Source organism: Neodiprion virginianus, chromosome 7 (genome assembly GCF_021901495.1).
Source record: "Neodiprion virginianus isolate iyNeoVirg1 chromosome 7, iyNeoVirg1.1, whole genome shotgun sequence".
NCBI classification, from domain to species: Eukaryota; Metazoa; Arthropoda; class Insecta; order Hymenoptera; family Diprionidae; genus Neodiprion; species Neodiprion virginianus.
Window position 1 is genome coordinate 1,469,636 of NC_060883.1, and position 23,174 is coordinate 1,492,809.

General features: G+C 43.9%; 1 protein-coding gene across 6 annotated transcripts in view; it reads right to left on the bottom strand.

The window, feature by feature from the left end:
- Positions 1 to 23,174, bottom strand: part of LOC124309054 (uncharacterized) — a 58,051-nt gene that overhangs the window by 26,750 nt on the left and 8,127 nt on the right. For 5 of the 6 annotated variants that reach the window (XM_046772293.1, XM_046772290.1, XM_046772292.1 and 2 more), the window contains one exon: positions 3,711 to 5,828. In XM_046772293.1, coding sequence (XP_046628249.1) covers positions 3,711 to 5,797 — 2,087 coding nt within the window. In that variant the 5' untranslated portion in view covers positions 5,798 to 5,828. Of the gene's footprint in view, positions 1 to 3,710; positions 5,829 to 12,846; positions 12,852 to 16,821; positions 16,831 to 23,174 lie in introns of those variants that run through there. The other variant, XM_046772289.1, reaches the window with a different exon arrangement.

The following is a 23,174-nucleotide window of genomic DNA, read 5'->3' on the forward strand; positions in this document are numbered from 1 at the left end:
AAGAGAGGGTATGAAAAAAAAAGTGAAATGATCAAAAATTGTGCATTACGGTAGGAGGATGTACGTGGATAGTAAAAAAAAAATGAAATAAAAATAAATGCGGCATACGCGATATGAATACGGATATATTACAGCGACACTCAAGTTAATGAAGATTTTTCATTTGAGATAAAATTTGGGTCGAGTCTAGCCGCTTTGCGGATGAATACGCATATACGCACTACTATATTTACGACACATATACTATTCGTACGTATGAATATTTAGCCTTTTCCAGAGACGAAGAACAATAAACTTAGATTAACACTTATTATTCAGCCCACGATCATGACGTCATTCTTCTCCGTTGCCGACCACTGTTGACTCGTAAGCCAAATATATTTATATAATGTATGTACATGTGCTCAAGGCGAAGGATAAATTCGATTTGGGCGTGATAAACAGGTTATTTTTTCGGTACTTTCACATGTACCGGGTGATCGACGTGACGATTTTTTTTACGAATCAACAATTCTCAACAACGACTAAAAAAAAGAAAGCGGGGAAAAAAAATTAATAAACAAGTAACTCTGCGGAGGCTCGGATTTTGGTTGAAACTGGTTTGAATTTTCTTGTCCAATCGTTGTAAAATAATTACTGCTGTCACGAAATTTGTTTACATCCGATGAACCCGTGTAATAGAGTAAATTCATACTACAAGCTTTTCTTATTCACCGCCTGCAACCAGCATTACATCCCGGAAATCAGGCGCCTGTTTGTCTCATTCTCAGTCCCAACACCAAGACGCGGTTCCTCTGTTGTTCCCAATTTCTGTTCCATATTATTATTATTATTGAAAATGAATTATCCTATCAACATTGTTACGATTGATTTTTTTTTCCGAATTTTATCTCATCACGAAGTGTCGAATATTCTCACCGAGACTCACTTTCGTCCATCAATACGTTAAAAAACAAGCGCATAGTATAGTCTAGTATAGTCTTTCGATTCATCCGCGTCGCAGGTATACGCTGGTCGCGCTTTGTCAAAGAGGATAACCAACTAATTAAAACTTTTCTAGATACATCCGATAAGCCTGACGTCACGACGAGGAGGATGAGGGCAAATTTGCTGAGACTGTAAGGAAGGAAGGGAGGAAGATATTCCGATATACCTACACCACCTGTCTTGAGATGAGTTGAAACCGTCTCTTCTCCATCTCGTTGAATGAATAAAAAGTGGATGGTGTCGAAGCGATGAAAGGAAATTTGATTTTCGATTTTTTAAAACTACGACATTTCGAAGAATATCGTACAGGTTGTACATACAGATGTAAGATAGAGAAAAATCTTTCTTGTATTTCTATCTCCCAATATCTATGATCTATACATATATATATATATACATATATATATATATACATATATATGCATGAATGAAAATTCTCGGAGGTGAACAAGATCAAAGACGCAGGAAAAAGAAGGGATCGAAAAAAAAAATTCTACTTCACTTGATATCGTGTGTATAAGGGAATTACGTACACTTACATGCGTGTAAAAGCCCGAAGCCCAAGAGACTGGATCAAAGATAGAGAAAGTGACGAGGTCAATGGGGGGTCTGTATAAGTTCGCGTTGGTGTTTTTTTTTTTTTTTTTTATTAGGAAATTAGCGATGATTCGTGGAGGAGGTTCGTCTTAACCGTAGAAAGAACGATAATTAATTGATGGATTGATCGACAATGTCTGGTTACTTCGTTTCGTTGGTGTAATTAACAAAGTATCCGACGAGGTTTTTTCGGTTGATGTTACTTCTTTTCGTCAAGAGAGTGAAGTTCGTAAGGTTGGGAATGTAACGATTGGTTTTCGGGAAAAATCACTATTTCGCAACTATAGGATCGTCTCAAGTTGAGTGATATACTTTTAAAAAGCAAAGTGTATTCAAATTTTGGAAATTAAACTTCTTTTAAGCACTTCTAATTTTTAAAACAGTGATTTTAGTTTCCATATTCCGTAACATTAACGTTACTAACTTCGATCCGGTTCTACGTCTCCACCTTCTTTCTCCGCTCGAGAAAATGAGGATGGAAAAAAAAGGAAATCCCCGTGTTTGAGAGATAAATCCCATCTGCACGTCGTGATTCTCGACCCCCTCCTAATTCCTGCAATCTGCCTCCATCTGTACAAAGAAACGAAGCTAAGATCGTCGTTTTGTCGCTACGCGAAAGTAACGATCGCTGCATAGGTGACGACAAATCGTTGAGCGTTCACTACTTTTACGTTCTCTCGGTACTTTTCTATACTCCGCGATTTCCTAATGCCAATTGCATGGGTTCGTTTGATAGAAATAGTGATTTGCCTGCTTCGAGATGACGACGTTCTATCCAGAACCAGAGGAAAAAAAAAAACGACAGCAACGACAGAAAAATCCGAAAGAATTTTTCTACCGTAGTCCTAGAATCTTAAAATTATATGAGGCTCACGGAAGACGAAAAACTCCCGATATATTGATGAAAAAAAAAAAAAAAAAAGAACCGACTAGGAAGGTATTCCAGGTCGATATATCCGATTTGATTTTTTAAGTGACATGTATTTTTTTAAAACTGTCACTATAAAAAAAATTTTTCACCTGAGATACCTTCCTTGTGAGGGAGGGGGATGAAAAGGAAGGAGAATTTCGAGATCGTACGTTTAATGAGTGATGAGGCATAATTGCGTTTACCTGATCAGCTAAGTTTGAGAAGTGGAGGAGCAGGAGGAGGAGGAGAACATCGAGTGGACCTGTAATGGCTAAGATTATACAACTGGTGATACAGAAAGAAAGGAAGGAAGGAAGGAAGGAAGGAAGGACGGGTGCGCCGGTACTGTAACTGCTAAAACGACGTCTGAGGTGAATCGATATCTTCGGCTCCTTTATCCGTCGGAAGTGAGGAGCTCTGGTGGTAGAGTATAAGATACGTACCTATATAGTGTCTAATTCTCTCCTCTTTCTCTCTTTCGCCGAGAGCTGAGACAGAGAGTTTTAAGGGGCCGTTAATGACTTTTAGCTCTAGCCGAGTGCTTACTGACTGGCGGGTTATGGGACGAGGAAGAGCAGAGAATGAAGAGAAGAATAAGACGGAGGAGGAGTGGAAGAAGAAGCAAGAGAAGGAGGAGGAGGAGGAGGAGGAGCTGAGCTAAGAGCCACGAACCACCGCGAGGAGTGGATAGGAAATAAAACAACCCTCGATGCTCCATTAACTTGATTGCTCCGACGCCAGAACCAACCAAGCTGCTGCCGAACCGTTAGGTGAGGGAGAAGAAGCGACTACCCGTAGCATCGGAAAAGAACGAACAGAGAACTCGACTCACCAAAATCCAAACGGCACGCCTGGCCGCCGATTCAACGGTGAAATCAAACCATCCCACGACAGCTGACACGATATACAGAGAGAGAGAGAGTAACGCTGCAGGGTCGTCGTCAGATTCGACAAAATTAATTCAGCGTAAGGTTCAAAAATCTGTTTCCAACAGCTATCACGTGATTATCAAATCACCTGACTTTGCATAGACTTCGCAACAATTGTGGTAAGATTTGATGTGATTTCAAAAAATCTCATTGTCATCCACGAGCATCGTCGTGTAGTATTTTTAAACATTTAAAAACAATCGCACACCGAATTATCTATTTCTTCTGGAAGATCAGTAAAATTATCGCTGCCGTATATTACAGTATAACTAAAAAAATGAACTCACCAAGATGTATGCTGGGTGTTGTTGTTGTTGTTGTTGTTGTTGTTGTTGTTCTGATTACCCCCGGAGTTTCGTTCGCTAGATATATTGACACACTGATTCAAAGACCTTCTTGAATTGTTGCAACAAGCAGATCTCTGACTGGATACCGCACCCTGTTGCACGACCGATGAAACACTGTGTTCGCAGCACTGTTGATGTGAGGTTTGATTAATCCTCCCGGAATTACCACTACCGGAAGCACTACCACCACCACTCCCTATCACTTGACCTGCACCGGTGAACTCATTGTTATTCCCCTGCCTAGTTTTTGGCCTTAGTAAAGGTGACGTAGAAAAGTCTCCCCGCTGATTGGAGTTCGAGCTACTGGTCGAGCTTGACGATCCCGGACTTCCACCGAGGCGACTAGCCGGTGGCGGAGCGGTGTAACCGAATCCTCGAAACCCTCGATAATGGGACTGATGGTGATAGGGATACCCGGGTGGCGGGGGTAGCCGATAATGGTGATGGAATCCCAGGTCCCTTCGCATGTACGGGTCCCCGGGATCGGCGGCCGGGACGTAACGGTCCGTCGGCGTGTGGGCCGACGGAGTGACGTAGAGATCGACGTAACCGGGGTAAAGGATCTCCGGCGGTGGCTGTGGCACGTACCTCTCTACCGGTGTGTGCGCCGAGGCGTAGGCGCGGTCGGTACCGGCGGCTACCACGCGCCCGGTGGACGGGAAACGCTCCTTGGGCTTCGGCAGGGACAAGTAGGCCTTCTCCCTGCCGGGTGAGCCGTGAAATCGCTCGATTCTGCTGGTCCGCTGATCGGGGCCTGAACTCTGGGACCAGCCGGACTGCTGCTGCTGCTGCATAGCGGCCGGACTCTTGTACTTCTCAGGCTGGTTCTTGGCGCTCCTAGCGCCACTGGGCGACGAAGGAGGGTGCTCGAACCTAGATTGATGCGCGCCGTACCGCTGGGCCAGAATTTCTCCGAGCCGATCGCCGGCGCTGGTTGAGTACCGCTGCAGGTCCTGATGGGCGGGACAAGCGGCGGGTGACGACGATGCCGAATACCTTCTAGCGGCTGAGGATTGGCTCTCGGTGCTCGACGCGTACCTCTGGAGGGCACCCTCTGGGTTCGGTGAGCTCGACAGGTATCGTTCGAGGTATGCCGAGTTCCTGTCGTGCCTCGGCGAGGCGGTGGGCTGGGATTGGGCCTTGTCGAGAGGGCGGGTGGCGAAACGGTCCGAGTTGAGGCCCGGGTGGATCGGGGAGGGAGATAGCAGCCGCTCGGATAGGGGGAACCGAGAGCCTGCGTCCTTGGGCTGCGAGGCGGGGCAGGCGAAGCTCTCGCTCGGGGTTGGCGACAGCGGGGGCGGCGGTATGAACCGGTCGTTTGCCGGCGCCGGCGACGGCGGCGAAGGGAAAATGTCGGCGACGACGATACCGCCGACGGGACTCGCGTAGTGACCCTCGTCCTTGGGGACCACCGAGGCCAGGAAGTGGTGCTGCTCTCCGTAGATCGCGAACCGGTCCCCCCGGGCGAGGCCGAACTGGTGGTAGCCCTGGAGTCCCTGGAGACCGAGGTACCGGTCCTGCAGGTAACTTCCGTCGGGCGAAGGCTGATCGGGCTTTTCGTGCTGCTGGTTGTACCGGTGCAGCTCGCGAGCCGCTCCGCCCCCCGAATATCGGGGCCCCGCATGCTCGCCGTCGAGAAATCCGACGCGATCCTGATGCTGGAGGTATCGCTCTCGGTCCCCGGGAGCCGGCGAGGCGCTCGACGGGTGCGGCGAAGATCCTCCGCTACTTTGCTGCTGGTGCACATTTCCGTGGTGCACGTGGTGCACGTGATTGTGATGCAGGGGGTGCGACGCGTGCAGCAGTGACGTTTGCTGCTGCTGCTGGTGGTGAGACTGTAGTGATGATGCGGATGGCTGGGGGGGCAGGTGGGACTGCAGTGACTGTGCTGGCTGGGACTGCGATAATGACGATGACGATGATGAGGATTGGGACGATGCCGTTGAGCATGGCCCGAACTGCGTGGTGGCGGTGTGCTGGTGCAACAGGAGACGTTCTCTTCGGCCATAGTCGTCGTCCGTCGGCATCCTGGTGGCCCGGGGCCCGCTGTCAGGACATCTGAAACAAGCGTCGAGACATTCTGTATTCATTTTCCGGTCTTTTGTGGATTGCTTGTATTCGTTATGTACGAGAATATACGTTGATATCGAATATACATGGACAATTATTACCACAGGATAGTTGAGTCAGTTATAGTGAACAACGAGACAAATGTATACGATGTAATCGTCCAAATTAATAACGTTGTCAAATTTTTCAAAAATAAAGAAGATACATGACGAATTATGAATAGTTCCAAAAGCTGCTGATTATCGCTGATAGAAAAAAACGAGTCAGGAGTTTGAAATTTTATCGAAAACGATAGTCGTCCGGAGGCATCGTTATAGACCCGGTATCACAGATTCGTGCATTAGGTTTCATACACCTACTACACCGGTATAATAACATGTGAGAGATTAGAGAATAGGAACAATGGCGCGTTGGTCCCTCGACTGCGGAGTGGTGTAATGTAGTGGTTTACTGCTGGACGGAGTAGGTAACCAGCAGCCATCCGGCGAACGGACTGCAGCGAAGCGACACCCTGGGGACACGGGATATAATCTATTCGACCAGAGAACTAGAAAAACAAAGAAGCCCAATATCCCGTCCGTCCGCCAAACACACAATACCCATGTGTGAATGCCCATACCCGTCATCTCCGTACGCAATGAATTTCGCCAAAAGTTTCATATACATACACAGCCATGATCAATTCCTGAGCATAGTACCCAGTGGTCCTGGAAATGTCCTTCAACTTTCCTTGTCCTTCAAAAGTCCTGAAAACTATCCTTAAATGTTTCTAATGCCATGGAAATGTTCCATGTTCAATGTCCTTGAATGACTTGAAAATGTCTTGGAAATGTCCTTGAATATGTTACGGATTTTTCACTGGACATCATGCCGGGGCATTGAAACTGACTGGAAATTTCGTTATTTGAGTCTTTCTCTCTTCTCGGATAGAAATCGTTCGCGGCCTTACAGAAGAGGATCGATTTTACAGTCGCTTCGCTGGTGCCTTGACCCAAAGCAGCGCGTTTTAAGGATAAGACGAATAAGTTCGTGGCGTGGAACGCGGACGGCTTGCAAACTATTCGGAATTTCTCGACTGCTCATGGGAGGGGGGGGGGGCATTAGCGAGGAATAAACCGAACCTTAAGAACCATATAGGATATGCGGTATCCTGTACCAAAATTCCTCTCACTCGCGCTGCTGCCCTCGTTTCTCCCTGGCGAGAAGCCCGGTTGCTGTGGGCGAAACTAGTTGGCAAAATACAGAGGAAGGATGAGAAGTATCGGGCGAGGAAGGTTGTTCGGCGGAGCACGCAGCTGTCAGTTCTCATCAATACGTCAGTACACCGGCCCCTTTATTATTCTCCGATCCTTCTCCTTATTCCACCTTCCATCCGGGCTCCCAGGTTCGGAGATTACGAGGAGATGATGCGGGAGCTTCGGCCTGGGAAAACAATTTAGCAAATCGCTTGTTTTTCCCGGAAAACACGTACAGCCCGAACGCATTCGTCGAGGCGAATCCAGTGAGTCCTCGATCACTCATTTCGGACCATCAGTTCTCGAGATATTCAACTTTGAAGGGTGCCGCTAGCGCGACTGGAGCGATTCGCTCGCGCTAATGACACCTCCAAAACGTACTATCTAGCTATCGAATAGCCCGAATTGGGCGAGTAAGGGCTCGTTGAATTCGTCTCGATGCCGGCAGTCGTACGGCGGTAAAGAGAGCACCGAAATCGGCGATTTAAAAAAGGTGAGGAATAAATCGAGCGCCGAATTAGATGTGGGAATTTACCCGTGTGCTCGTCCGGATAAAATCAGGCTACAGTAATTCATCTCGCCCGGGGGTTGCCTTGAATTTACGTTTAAACCGACGAAGCGCAGATACACACAGAGGAATAAATATATGGTACGAGATTATTATTGGAGGAGTCGTAGGAATCCCCTTAGTCGGTTGGCGGTTGGTATTTTAATCGCGGTCCTATCTGAGCTTTCCTGCTTGTTTCAGAATCCCTTCGAGAATTCCCTCCCCCCACGCCCTCGTCTCTCTCCTCTCTCTCTCTCGTAATATTCCACCACGCATTCCCGAGACTTCTGCTGTTGCTGCTGCAGGGGCTGAAGAGCTCGTCGAGGGAGGTTCGATACCGCGCGTCTATATATATATATATATATATGCGTGTGTGTGTGTGTGTGTAACAAGAGAGGTTACCTGCAATATATCCCACATATCTACACGTACATACGTACGTGAAGATACATATATCGCGGACGTATTTCATCCTTATCGGCAAGAGGGACAACCTTTTTATCATGTATACGTGTATATATGTATATATGTAGGTGTAATATACCTATATTACCCTGCAGCACGAAACACTCGAGCAAACAACAACCCCGTCATCCTGCAACCTACTCTTCTTTTTTTTCGCGTTATTCTTACGCGGAATTCCCTCCTCGTTTTTTCAATATCATTTTTTCTATCCCGCTTAGCCATTTGCTCGTCGATTTATTTTTTCGCCATTTTTCCTCTCTCCTGCCGTAAAAACCATTGAAGAACAATTCTAAACCAGCACTTGCATCTCTTTTTCTCTCCCCTATCTCGAATTAGCGTGAGGAAATATATGTTCACGGGGGTGGCAAAGAGAAGTGAGACTGAACCGCGACGTCGCTGTTATGCGAGGTAGTTCGTTACACCTCAGGACTGTAAGATCGCGATTAAACGTATACTAGGAATATTATCCAGCACATGTGGGGCTTCGGGTTATACGGTTAACTTTGTTAATAGGAGACGCGATTCCGGAACACCTACACACGAATATATATATATATATATATATATATATCAGACGCACAACTTATTATACGATACCCTTTATATACCTATACGTTACAAGCTAATTGCGCAAAATATTAAATGATTGAGTTTTAAAAAAAAGTCGCATCATGTATTAACAACTGATGGAGAAAGATAAATTTTTTCTATTCATTTTGTTGTTTTAAAAATTTTATTACACCTTTACTCGTAACAAAGGAGACACGTGATTGCGACGGTAGACTATGTCCTAAAATTTCTCTACGTTATACCGATTTATACGTGTGTTTTCAAGGGGCGGAGATGTGGAGGGAGTAAGGGAGGGCCAAGGGTGAAAATTGGGGGTTAAGATCGTGGTAGGAAACGCTAGTTGGTCACAGAGCGTCCTTAATTAATTAGCGGTAATTATCAGACGTGCCCGAGTACCAGGAAGCTATCCCGAGTTTCTAGATGTTGCAGCTGGGGGTAGAAATGGGGGCGGGGAGGGGAGGGGGAGGAAGATAGCGGGATGTAGTAACATGTAGAATTGGACCGAGATCCAAGCTACCCGCGACTTCCGGCCGGCGGTGGTGCTATGCGGTGTGCATCGGGCTACCCGGACAAGAGGTAGAGACCGAGAACAAGAGGAAGAGGGACAAGAGAAGGACGGAAAGAGAGAAAGAGAGATGGCACGTGACTTATTTGACAAACCGCAGGGACGTAATGATAACGGTAATTGGGGTTGTCGCGAGTTGGGGAAAATTTTAGATTACGCAATTTTTTTCCCATTATTATTATTATTATCGGAGGTACAACTAATTCGGAAAGTCTCTTACAAGGTGGAGAATTCGGTGAAACGAATAATTTCACTATATTACTTCACGTACTTTTGGTAGAAAAATGTATTTTGTTTTTAGTTTCATTTTTGTATTTCATCATACAAATGTCGGATTATCGATTTTGCTGTTCCATGTTTTGACCTCTCTTTACATTTTGTCTTTCCGCATTTCGACTTCCCATGTTTTCAATTTTCTGCACTTAAACTTTTCACATTTCTCAATTCTACGAATAAGATTTTCACGTTTATGAAAATTCTATATTCCGTTCCTTCTATCAATCATCAATTCAAGTATTTTACTCCCAACTCAATCCAGATAATTGCAACATCATTTACACACCTACATATCGATGGTGTAATTTTTTCTCGAGGTTTAAGCACCTTGTAAATATTATACGTTTCATTGAAAAATATCAAGTTCAAGTTTAAAAAAAGTTTAAAAAAATTCAGAAACTGAGTATTCAAATATTTTCAACTCTCGTGTAAAAATAAAAAAAATAAAATAAGAAAATGTCAGCCAAGAGATGAATGAAAAAAAAAAAACAACAATGTAGAGTAAAACGGCGAGACGAAACCTACAACAGTCCCGTTGTAAATAAAATTGTTCCTTCTAATCCGGTAGCGGCAACCTTCCACCATCCAAGTTCCATCCGACGCACAACAGGAGCAGCTACAACGATTTTATCGTCTCCAATTCGTTCTAATGTCATTTCGTATAAACTCTTAGGAGATTTAGGAGTCCCTTGGGCACGATGAGGCCGCGAGGTGCGAGGTTTTCCAGGGCTCCGTGGGAGAAGCGCCGGTGGGTTTTAGGGGTGTTACGTAAGACACGCCAGCCAGTCGGAGCTCTTGCGATAAACCTATGCCACTGCATGAATGTGTCTACGTCGTACCCGGTATCGGACGAGTATTCAAGTTTTTGGGTCCGAGGCCTCTGCTGAGCTAAATGATAGGCAACTTTTGTTTCTCAAATCGAACCTTTAATTTTTTTCAATCGCATGCTTCTTATTTCTCGTTGAAAAGTGAGCAAGTTTTATGCCTAGTCAATTTAAAAAGCAAAATTTGGCATTATTAGTTGGCAAATCATTAATTTCACACGAAACATTATACAGGCTATAAAATATATCTCATACCTGCGGTAGCTGTATTATAATTCAGATAACTTGAGACTCGAATTGAAATTTCTTTTGTTTCAAAAACGGTATTAATAACAACAAGGGGAATTACGAGAATATTGATGATATTATACGTATACAAAGAAAGAAGACACTTTAGTCTTCATTTTTTCAATGGAAGTTTCATTCAAAAAATCTTTTTTAATTAAAACAAAAAAAAAAGATGAAAAAATAGGGAAATGTATGAAATAAAATATTGCCGTTGGATAATTCGAGTCGCGACTGGAAGAACCGGAGAACGAAGTTCGCGCGATGTGAAGGGTGGGCGTATACTTATCCTAGCCTGTATTATACAGGTATAGTCATCAGATCCTTGAAGGAATCGGAGGGGATTGGAAACGGGATATTGCGATCACTGATAGACCAGGGAAAGAGAAAGAGAGAGAGAGAGAGAGAGAGAGAGAGAGAGAGAGAGACTCGACTCTCACTTGCGGGGCGGTCTCGCTATCAAATTGATATGCTGGCTGCACGTAAGCCAATATCAATAAGTTCGGATTAGAATCGTGGTCCATGGAACCAAACTGCTTCTTCCATCTTCGATCGCACATACAAGTCATAGCTTTGGTGCATATACCTGAGTAGAAATAGGGCTTGTAAATAAATTTGTACGTCAGCTTGGTTGGTCTAAGATAATACCTATTTTTAGGAGTTTTATTATTTTATTTATTTATTTATTTAATTATTCATTAAAATACTTGGATCAATTTCAATTTAACGATTTTATTACTTAATAGTTTCATTGTGGACTTTATTATGGATTTGTTTCATTGATTGGATGCGCAATTTTTCCATTTTCGTGCATACGTATTGTTGTTTAATTATGTTTTTCAATGTTTGCGTAACGTTGATTACCGTAATTGTATAATTTTTATCACACCGTCACGATATGTATTGCAAATGTTTGAAATGCAAATGGATACGCGGGACAAAAATTTATTATATACGTATTTTACGAACAGGAAGAGAGTCAAACGGCGAGAGTCGGAAGGAGGGTCACGCGAATGGATAACTTATAACTCTCTCTTTTCCTCCCCTAATTTACAAACCGTTTCACGTAACGAGGAAAACTAATTAATCAACCTCTCGAGCCACTGCAGAGCGAACCTATTTTGTTCTCTTTCTTCCGTTCACTTTCTGTACAAATATTTGTATCTGCGATGAAAAAATAATTCAAAACTACCTGAGAAATATCGGGTGTGATATTAAATTAATTATACATTCAAAAGTGATTTAAAATATTGCAGGTAATATTTTACAAAATTTTTTAATCTATTCTTCGTTGCGTTTTTTTTTTTGTTTTTTCCCCTAAAATTTCACGAACTGTTCAACGAGAAATGACTTCGAAAACTTGTTATCGATGAAATGTCAATTGATTTGATATTTTATAAATCAAGCCTGTACAATTAGGGGGTGGGAATAAATTTTCACATACATATAATCGAGAGAAAATGTAAAAACTTATATGTACCTACAATTTTTAATTTCAAAAGTTAATCGTCTTTGAACTGAAAATAAAAATTAACAGGATCATAAACCCGCATAATGGTATTGAAATTAATGACAACCGAAATAGTGGTTGTATGAATAAAATACCGAAATTGACTTGGCGAATTGAAACAAAAAAAAAAAAATTACGCCACGTTGCCGATGTGATAAATAATTTAGAAAAGCTTGCGAATTCGCTCACCACTTATCAAACATCGAACAAATAGGAAAACCTCGTTTCACTCACTCACGCGTTTATTTGTTAACAATCAGGTACGAAGACCCGTTTCATTACACAGCTAGCAGTAGGTGATAAATTTTCCTTGGCGGGTTGGGGTTTCCTCTTTTTTTTTTTTTCAATCTCTCTCATTCCCCCGAAGGGCGCAATATTTAAAATTACCAATTTAGTGATAATAAATGGTTCGGCGCTGCGCTGCAAGCGTCAAGAGGGAAGGAATTAATAGTAGGTACCTACCAGCCTCTCTCTTTCATTCTCTTTCTCTTTTTATCTCTCTAAGGTACACATACAGTGGTCGTGAAATTCGGCTTATATAACCCAGAGAGAAAGAGAGAGAGAGAGAGAGAGAGGAGGAAAAAATTCCGTCTACGTCACTGGCTCGTGGCTAATTTCAAATTTTTAACATCCCAAACCACTCTTGGCTTGCTCGATCTACGAGAAAGAATTATATTCTTCATCCACCTAACGTTACCTGCTCGCCAAACACGAGAAAAATTTCCGAACGATCTCTCCGTTTATTTTCCGTGTGGAAAAAAAAGTGAAAGAAGATAATAATAATAATAATAATAATAATTGTAACGATAACGTTGTTCTCGTCCAGTCAAGAGTATTATTGATAATAATAATCACAACCAGTACCGCCGTTTGTGTCTAATAATCCGATACGACCAAATGAGCACAATCAGAAAAAAACATATTTAGCAATTTATTTTCCCTTATCTCAATTTCGTTGTTCCGCTCATTTCGGAGATAATTAATATTTGCTGAGTAGACACAAATGTGTATATATATATATTTTTCCTTATTCCTCAAATCTTTCCTCAAAGATTTCGAAAATATTTCGGTCATAATACATCTCCGTAGAAGAAGAATACTTCCGCGAACAGAGCTTCTCGCATTTTCAGGAAAAAAGAGACGTTCTCGATCCGTGTGAAAAATCTTTCTTTAACGTTCCACTATCCTACCTCTTGGCGGGTTTTATTTCCGTAGGGAATACCGCCATCATCGTTTCGTCGAAACAGTGAACGACGAGAAAAAGTATGAGAAGAATTAAGAGCGCCGATGAAGAAAGGGAGAGAGAAGAGGGTGGTAAGTCGGCATTGTTGCACCACCGGACAGACACACGACCACCCTCACGTTCGCGTTACACAAGATCGCGAAATGTGCGGCAGCGGTGGGCAAAGTGAGTCAGGCAATTAGCGGTGTCCAACTTTTGACGGCGGAGATGGTACTGGTGGTTCCCAGCTTCTACGTCCCTGCAGCGTTTTACACACACACACACACACACACACACACGTCATGCCGTGGCCATTGCGGAGAGAAACACGGACCATGCAGGTAGGTACGGGCATGCGAACACTCGCCGACTCCTAACAATGAGTAACTGGGTATCCCGCAGCACCAGCAACGGAACATGGCAGAAATGCGTGCGAGCATGAACAACCCTCGCGCCCGTTCTTCCCGCTTCCCTCTTCCACCGACACATAAATTAATACTCGCCACGGACTTGCAACAAAGGGTTAATTTAACGGGGGAAAATCGCACCGATGCTGCTGATGCAGCTGATGCTGCTAACGCTGCTTCACGCTTCCACGAACGTTGGAAGCATGGAAGAAGGACACGATGGCTCTGATAGCTGGCTGAAGGTACTTCCGCGATATTACGTAGATGTGCTTCGTGCGATTCCTGTATCTTCATCCTTTTTCACTCGTTGTTACCACCGCACACGCACACAGATACATACACACATCCTGAAGTAGGAATTACCGGGATACGGAGACTGCCGCGCTTCTCTCTCTCTCTCTTTCTCTTCACTCCATTCTCATCGTCAGACTCAATTTTCCTCTTGTTGTTATAGCTGGTAGTGCACCGTGCACGCGTACGAACACCGCAAATTGGAAACACGAAAATTCACCACTTCCCCCGATGTTGGTATTACACCTTATACAACCCGGTAGACGGTTTTCTCTCGTAAGACAGTCACCGGGTTAACGAAACACACATTTTGCCATGGGGAGGGCAACCACGATGATTGGTTTCTCGCTCTTTGGTATGATTCCATTAGACACTCTTGTTTCACAACTTTGCGGTAGTGTATACCAAGATTTATCGCTTCAGCGCGGTTAAAGACCATTTTATAGTCCATCGCGACATGCTGCTTGACATAAGCAGTCGAAGAGTAAGAGACGAAGGTACCGGCAGAGCTCGTCGGTGGATTACCTCCTTACCTGACCTTCCGCCGCTCTTTCGCCTTCCTTTTTTCATCCCCACTAGTTTCTTTTCAAATCCCGAGCGCATCCTGCAACATCTTTTATATCCAAACACCTCGCTTGGTGGGTACGACACACGTATACGTGTACCGTGTAGGTACCGTCGTGTATTTCTAGGGTGGCAAGGATTCTGACCAATTTCGCGAACCGGAAATAACTTTCGCCGGGTAGGCGAACCACCTTCCACCACCTTGTACTACCCACGCATCGGGAGGCGTAAGAGAGGGTCGGTTTCCGGGGGTTCACAAAGCCGGCGGGATGAAGAAGCATTATTATCGCTGTAGTCGAGTATGGCAAGGTGCGTGTACCAGTTTCACCGCTGTTATACGCGATACTATACAGAGGAAAGTTATCGCGATGAGAATTCGGAGGATTTTCGTCCATTGAATTACGCCTCGTAACGGTTCTCGTCACGCCATCTCCGTTGATCCAAACAACTGGTTTCCCCCTCACGTTTTCCCGCAAGAGCTGTGTCTCTGGACACTGGGCGTGGTGCTGTTCACCACGTAGTTGTACCCCCGTAGAGGAATTCATCCCTTGTCGACTACGCGACGGGACGGTGACGATGATGCAAATTTGGAGAACGATTTACCCTTTGATCGTGTCGAATCCGCGTCCGATTTCAATTTGCAGTTATACCCAACTACGTGGTACTGATTTAATCGTTCCGATGATCAACAGATGAGCAAATTACGTTCTACCCAGTCACGACGACGACGACGACGATAATGATGATGATCGTTCGTTATAGATATTCAAGATTGCGGTTCAACGATCACAAACGCGGTGCAGCAGAAGCTGTGCGTGCATTTATGTTCGATGATCAGGTTGTCGGTTTGGAATGTGAAAGAGCAGAAGTGTGACTCATGAATATAACCTGCACCAGACTATTTCGTGTTGATAATGGTTAATCGGGGAATCGTGAAACAGGCATGAAACGCTTTGGAAAATGTCTTTTAAAAATTTATGAGACTTGTGGTCGGATCAAAAAATATGTCGAATCAAATACGTATAAAAGGCTACTGAAATAAAAAAATTCGTTACAACGTAGTAATAACTTACAGGATATTCGCTAGAAAAATTATAGAGAAGTGAGAAGAGGCTACGGATAAATGGACGAATGAAAAAAAAAAAACCGGACAAACTTGTTAGTTTTTTTGATTATCTTTCATGCGATGTAACTACGAATTAACCATTCTCGGACTTTTTCCTCTACTTGTGCTGCGATATTTTGCTTCTCTCCAAATTTCACGATTCTGGGTCAACGGGTATTACCCTGTACGTTTTGATGACTGAGTTTGAGAGTATAAAAATATGTGACATAAATGGTCGTATCTTTTCATAGCGTTGACTCGAAAGCTTGAATTTTTTACACTCTCGAGGCACCGTAGAAATTGGTATTTGATTATTAATTTCAACTAGATACCGCTACGCGTTCCTGAGAAACGTGGGCTTGACAGACAGACAACGAAGCGATCTTGCACAAGGGTTCCGTTTTTTCCTTCCGAGGTACGGAACCCTAAAAATTGTGGAGGAATGTCAATGAAAATACGCGGCTCGAGGGCGCGCTAAGCTTTGGCTTTGGGCATGGCTGTTGCCGTGTGGCGAACAGCAGCCGAGTTGGTGATGGTGCTCTGCATAGAGGCCAAAACGCTGGCGAACGAAGCAACGGAGACGACGTGACCGCGCACAGAGGGCTGGTCGATCAATATCACGGCTTGGAACTCGAGCGCTCCGCGAACCAGCTGAGCGATTCCGCGACGAGAAACGGAGTGCACAAATTTTCGCAACGTATCTGTAAAATAATTACGCTGCACGCGAGAAACGAGAACGAATAATATTGGCAATATGCAAAAGAGCTCCGAAATAATTTTATTGAAATTGGGTTTCGGTGAAATCGTCTGGATTTTTCACTTGCTGCAGATCCTGGCGTTCTGAAAAAAAACTTTCCATGGGTAGGACTTGTTTATTCTATCATCAAATCTTGAACATTTGTTATCACTTCGTTTTGCGTTATTATTTCGCGAATGATCTATAATCGTTCCGTTTTACCGACGGCCAGCAATACAAATCGCCAACCTGTCGATCGGCGATCTATCCTTCGATATTGAACATTCGTTGTTAGAGGTATACAAGAGGCAAGATTCGAATTCGTCACGGATGGAAAAAACTAATCGGACGATCGAATAACGGAAAATTTCGTCCCGACCGGGGATGAAAAAAGCAATAAACTTGTCGTCGCGATTGTAGGACATCTCGTTCTTATCTCTCTGCAGTTTGTTATGGTATTCTGCTACCGTTGCCGCTTGGTAGTGGAGTTATATACAGGTGGCTCGAAGAAGAGAGGACGAAATTTTCGGAGAGCGATGACATCGGTATTCCTCGCTTGGTGTACCAATTTCTTTACCCATCCCCATAAAAGCTGAGGGAACGAAACAACCCCTGCCAACGCTCACGGATCCGACCGCCATGTTTATACTACTTGATGACACACTTCACCCTCTGCGCGAGTGACGGGTTCCTCAAACAGACCCCGGCTTGTTTTTTTATTTTTCTTCTTCTTCTAATTTCTTGCGTTTAAAGTTACTGCGAAAAGAAGGTATATCCAATATCATACCCAACGAATCGAAGCGATTTTAGTACGTATAAGGAGAGTCGAAATTAGAAGCAATAGTAGAAATGATCTCATAGATCGAGGAAATTGGTCCAATAATATGTGACCATCGACTTTTTCAAAAGTTTCCTTCGAACCAATTTCCTCTACACACTGCGGTAAAAAAAATTTCAAAAAATCCCCATGGATCGTGTAAGTTGAGAAAAACGTTTTTAGTCGACGGTTCAAAGCAACGAATTTTCTTCTATAGTCTTTTTTTTATTAATAGGCTGAAGTTAATAACGTTAATGTATCGAAACATCAGGGAAAAAATCACTGTTGCACAATTTTGGAGTGACTTTTAAAAAATTAGAGTACATTTTGTTCATCGTGGTTTAATAAATATCAGACATTCCTAAAGGTGTGAAGTGACGATTTTTCCTAAACCTGCATCGTTGCATCAACGTTACCAATTTCAGCCTCATGTTTAAAAAAATCTTTTCTCTCCTTTCTAGAAGCTGCTTATGACGCAAAGTAATGACAGAAAGAAGATATAAGAATTGAATTAAAAGCAAACTTTAAAACGCCGCAATTATCGTGCGGCATTCTTTCATTCATTTATTTATTTACTTTTCGTAACATTAAATACATCCTCCTTGTCTTTCCTTTTTTTTCATTATTTTTTTTCATTCCGGTCCGTAATAATATCAGAGCAGGTCTCCCCCTCTGCTTATTCGTTCAGGGTGAAAACAAAGTGGAGAAGAAACACTTCTGGCTTGATCCGAAGAACGCGATATTTTTCGAGCTTCACTCTATTCTCATGCCGAACACGTATCTCGATTAGTGAAACTCGACCCGGTCTCCTCTCACCCCTGCACCTTTTTGCACAGGGAGAGAAACCGAGGCTAAAATCTTCGAATACAGCACAAAAACTCAAATCCGCCAAACACAGAATTATTAAAGAAGAAGATCATAAAAAAAACAAAAAAAAAATACGAAGTGAAAGACGTGCGGAACAAAAAATAATAATATAATTCTACCTACACTTTAATCCAATGAATATAAATAATTGGAAATGTTGTTCGAATCTCGGAAAGAAATATTTTCCACGCGTGCAAAAAAACTTGGATACGTCTCGTTGGAATGTCAATTTTTCCTCACAATTTTTACACCCCTGTACAAACGTGATTGCAGGGAATTTCGAATTGCCTAAAAATTTCGCCGAAGCAGGCTGTACTTGATGTACCTACTATTAAGCATACGTATCATTAAATTTCTTCGTATAAAATTCGTTTTCACTGTAACTCGTAACTTTCTTACTATACCTTACAAAAAAAAAAAAAAAAAAATATACAAGAAAATCTTTTATTCCATTTGATTCCCCCCTCTCCATACTTTTTCTTCTCTCCATCCCGGTCTTTCACTTTCTCTTTCTCGCGTGCAGCCGGAATACATAATATAATTTTTTATACACCAACCCTGCGGGTGCCGCTTTTAAGGTCGGTCTTAAGAAGCGAACGACGACGACGACGACGAAGAAGACGAAGAGGACACGGGGAGGAGGGAGAAGGCAGAGGAGGAAGGGAAAAAACCAGGAGTAGCGAACGACGGTGCTTCGCATTTAGCGAGAAACGGGGTTCGCAGGCCTTCCTAAATTTAGAGCGGAAGGCGGGGAGGGTTGCATGTATATTATATATATATATACAGCAGAGCAAGTCTACCAATTCTAGACGTCGTATCCGGCCTCAGCCCTTCAGACCTTCTAACAATTTTTCGACCTAAAGTCCTCGTCGACAAACAGCATCCCAAATTTTTACAGATTTTTTCACCCTTCATTTTCGAAGTTATTATATTGTATGGGTAATTCCATACAGTTTTATATTCTTATTTTGCTTCGTTTTTTTTTTTTCTTTTCAACGTTCTTTTCGAAAAGTTGATAATATTTTTACACAATACGCGTAATTTTCAAGGCGGGATCTCGATAAGCACACGAGTACCGAATTGACGTGTATTCGATAATTATTCTTATTCCTACTTTTTCCAGTATCACTCTCTTTTCTTCCGACCTCTTTTTCCACTTCTCTCATTCTACCGTGAGTGCGTTTCAAAACTAGCTGCTGCCAATGGCAACGCTAAAAACTCCCCAAGGAGACAGTGGCAGAGCTACTCGCCAAACAAACTCAACAGCGCGAAAGAGATGAGAAAAAAAAAAAAGCAAATCGACAGCATTCGTTCCTAATTTAAAAATCTAATCTAGACGCGTCGGTTCGGTAAGTTATTTCCACCTCGAAAATTATCGGAAAAAAAAAAAAAAACTTGTTACGAGAAATAAAACAGCTTCGAGATTCGTTTCTTCGGAGGTCAATATATTTAATGTCCGTGAACTTGCAAACTTCTTCATTACACAACGACGTCGCAGGAGATACGGACAAGGGGCGCGATTCGCGATATTGATAAGTTGGTAACGTTGACGCGGAGGAGCATGAATAAAAAACAAAATAAATAAATAAACAAATAAATTGGAAAAAAAGTCACTGCCTTGTAGTTTCAAAAAGAGTGGCGTTCTCAAAATATTGGCACGATTAGCACTTTGTTACTTGCGATTTGACAAATTTCGGCAAACGACGAAGTGGCGATTCAAAGAAAGAAACGAAGGCAAATTTTTATTTCCAAGACACGCGTCTTTTACGCCAACGTTGGCCGTCTACCCGGTGTTCACGAGGGACTTTGACAGTTGGTCGAAGTGTCTCGGCCTGCAGAGGCACCAGGCGTCCCTCAGGGCGTCGCCGGGGTTCTGGGACAGCCTGACGCAGCCCGGAACTAGGGGCGAGACGACGGTGTACCCGGGGAACCAGCCGGGCCTGACGGACCCGTTGAGACGGACGCGGTTTCGGTAGACGGGGGGTTCGGGCCTGATCACGTACTCGAGGATGCCGTCGTCCTGGATCTCCCGAAGGCTGCTGTGAGCGAGCGGGGCCCCGAGGAAACCGGAAACGTCGGCGACGGCGGGATTCCGTCCGGCAAAGTCGTCCCGGAGCCGCTCCGAGAACTCGTCGAAGGTGTCAGAGTCGTGGAAGACGCTTGGACTCGGCGCCGCCGCTCCTCGCGTCTTCTCGACCATCCTTTCGGGGTTCGGCATGTCGAGGGAAGCCGGCTTCTGACCTTCGACCGTCAGCGGTACCACCATCTCATTCATCGGTTCCGGTCCCGCGCTCGCTAGAGCTGATAAAAGAATTGGCCAGAAACTTTTTCGACGCTTGCAATTTTACGAAAATAAAAAAAAAAAAAAAAAATGGAAATTACATCGACCTGATAAAAGTAAGTCGAAATTTTGAAAAAAAAAAAAATAAAAATTACGATTAAACGCGTGATTCTGACGATTCGATGATCGCTTCGTGCGACGGTGTAAAATTTTTCCGCGGGGGATTATTTTGTTCTGGCGGATTTTTTTTAGGGGAGGTTTTTTTTTATTCAAGTTTTTTAAGACTTTCAGTCAAAGTGGAATTCTCGACGTACCGTCTAAAAAATTTCCACGCCCCACCCTGCGGAAAATGATTTCTTAAAATTTGCTAAGAATTTCTAAAGAAATTGGTACGTTTCGTACAAAATTGTAAACGTCCGCAATCTTGGATTTAGAAATCATTAAATTCCGTTTTCAATTTTGTGATCCGCGACCCTAAAAATTAGAAAATAATGGCTTTTCATTGAAATGCATCGTTTACTCGCCACATTCGAGTTGCAAGTAAGTCATAGAATTGGAAAAAAAAAGACATAATTTACTTGCAATTCGGAGATTCTACGATACGATGATTGCAAAGATATTAAAAAAATTCGAACGACCGTAATTCGTCTTCGCTCAAGTAAATACAGAGAAATAAAATTCTAAAGAGACTTTGGGTGATTCGATGAAAAGACTTCTCTAAGTACGTTTTATGAATCCAAAGAAACGATTCGCAGACACGTTACATCGGATCGTCAAAAGAATTCCAGAAGCTTGATAAGAATTGCGTGTGGGATCTTGAAAGGCTTTGGGGGGGGGGGGCATTCGATGAATTCTAAAAGATCCGGGTGAAAATGCAAAAGAAAAAAGAAAACAAATCAAGAGCAAAAGAATTCAAGAATCTGTAGAAGCTTAAAAATCGACATTTTCGTCCCAGACCAAACCAAGTCAGCTTCCCTCGGGCGTTTCAGGGTCGAGAAGAACGGAGACAAAGTGAATGAAAAAAAAAAAATAAAACGACATAAAGAAAATATAAAAAAAAGATAAAAGATGAGAAGCTACCCTCCGTCGGTGAGGCTGAGGTGACAAAATTAGAAAAAAAGCAAAAAATAGGTAAGCACAGCAGCTCTGCCCAACGCAAAACGACTTCTTTCGCCACACAGGCGGCAGCAGCAAAGAAGCCCTCCTCTTCAAAGTGAGTGACCGATGACAATTTCACGAGGCGTAATAACCCAGTGTCAGTTTCAGAGAGGCGGAGGGATGAAGAGAGAAAGAGAGAGAGAGGGAGAGAGAGAGACGGAGGGCGGTAAAGGGGGAGGGATACCTACCGACAGATCGATCGGGAGAGGAGCTCGAGAATAGTTGATGGAAAATATTATCGGGTCTGGTTTTTCCAAGGTCGTTAGTCTCCCCCTCGGACATGAGAAGCGCAGCGGCGACGACTTCGGGTTCGGGTTTCGCCTCGCAGCCCTCGGGAAAAGCGCCCTCAGGAATCGGCCTCGACTCGCCCATAAGTTGGCGCAGTTTCGCGCGCAGATAATTCCGTCGTTTTTCGCTGCCGCAGCTCTTCGTCGTTCCCGATCCCGAACCGGGCTCCTCTTTGGCCGTTCGAAAAATCAACGAGTTTCGAAATCAATATCCGACTCCACCAATTTCCAAATCGCCAGGCAAATAAAAAGAGAAACTATCGGCCGCGCGGCTGATTGCCTCTCCCTTCTTTTTGCCGCTCTTTTTTAATTCCTCGAGCCCGACGACGCGGTATCCGTCGGATCTTGGACGTGATCGACGATCGCGTTCGTATCGTCTTTTAAATCGCAATCGCAGCTTCTCACAATCTCAATCGCACACCGCTAGCGGACAACGTGATCCTAGCTTCGTTAACAAAGTATACAGGATAAAACGGCTATATATTTTATACTCACGGTCGGTCGGACGGTATAACTGACTCATGGTTACGGACGCTGAGTGATAACCTTCGGCGTCTTGCCACTGCGTTTTGCTCAGCTGAAGTGGACAAAGAACGGTGCTTTGTTAACGACAAACAATCCGTACGATAACGATCGCGAGGATCGCGTACGATTCCCGAACCGTCCGTCTCTCACCGTTTTCTCAAGGGCGAATATCTTCGCCGGAAGTCCGGCCAGAGTTCCATCCTCGCCGGGCATTCCGCAAGAAGTTTTCACCACTCTGCCGGGCCGGCAAACGTTCTTCGTATCCGACTGTCTCTTCTTCTTCAACGGCTTACGAGTCCTCGGCTCTTCTCGCCTGCACGGGATCGTGTTTGAAAGAGATCGCGTCTGCAAACCCTGTTCCAACGTGTTTTAAAGTTGTGTCATTTTTTTTCTCCTCACATGCACGGCGGTGGCTCTTCCACGGGTTCCGGATCCATCGCTTGACACGTTCGACGGTAAGGTCGAGGGCCGAGGAACTTTGCGCACGGTGCCCTTTTCCCGCTCTCCAACGACACGCACGGCTTTCTGTTACCCTCGCTGCCCAGAACGGAAGTCGAAGGCTCGCCGTCGCTTCTTTTCCTCGATATCGCGTCCAGGTTCGGGTAATAATCCTCGACGCGGATAGTCGAGCTGTTAAATCGATCTCAGGTTATCCACCGTCTTTACATACGTAAACGAGCTTGCGGATTTCTAGCGCTTGCCTTTTTCGCCATTTCCGATCGTCCGGCAGTCCGGTACCGCAGGTCTCGATCCTTCGACGACGGCGGTAAGAAAAAAAAAAAATACGCACAACATCA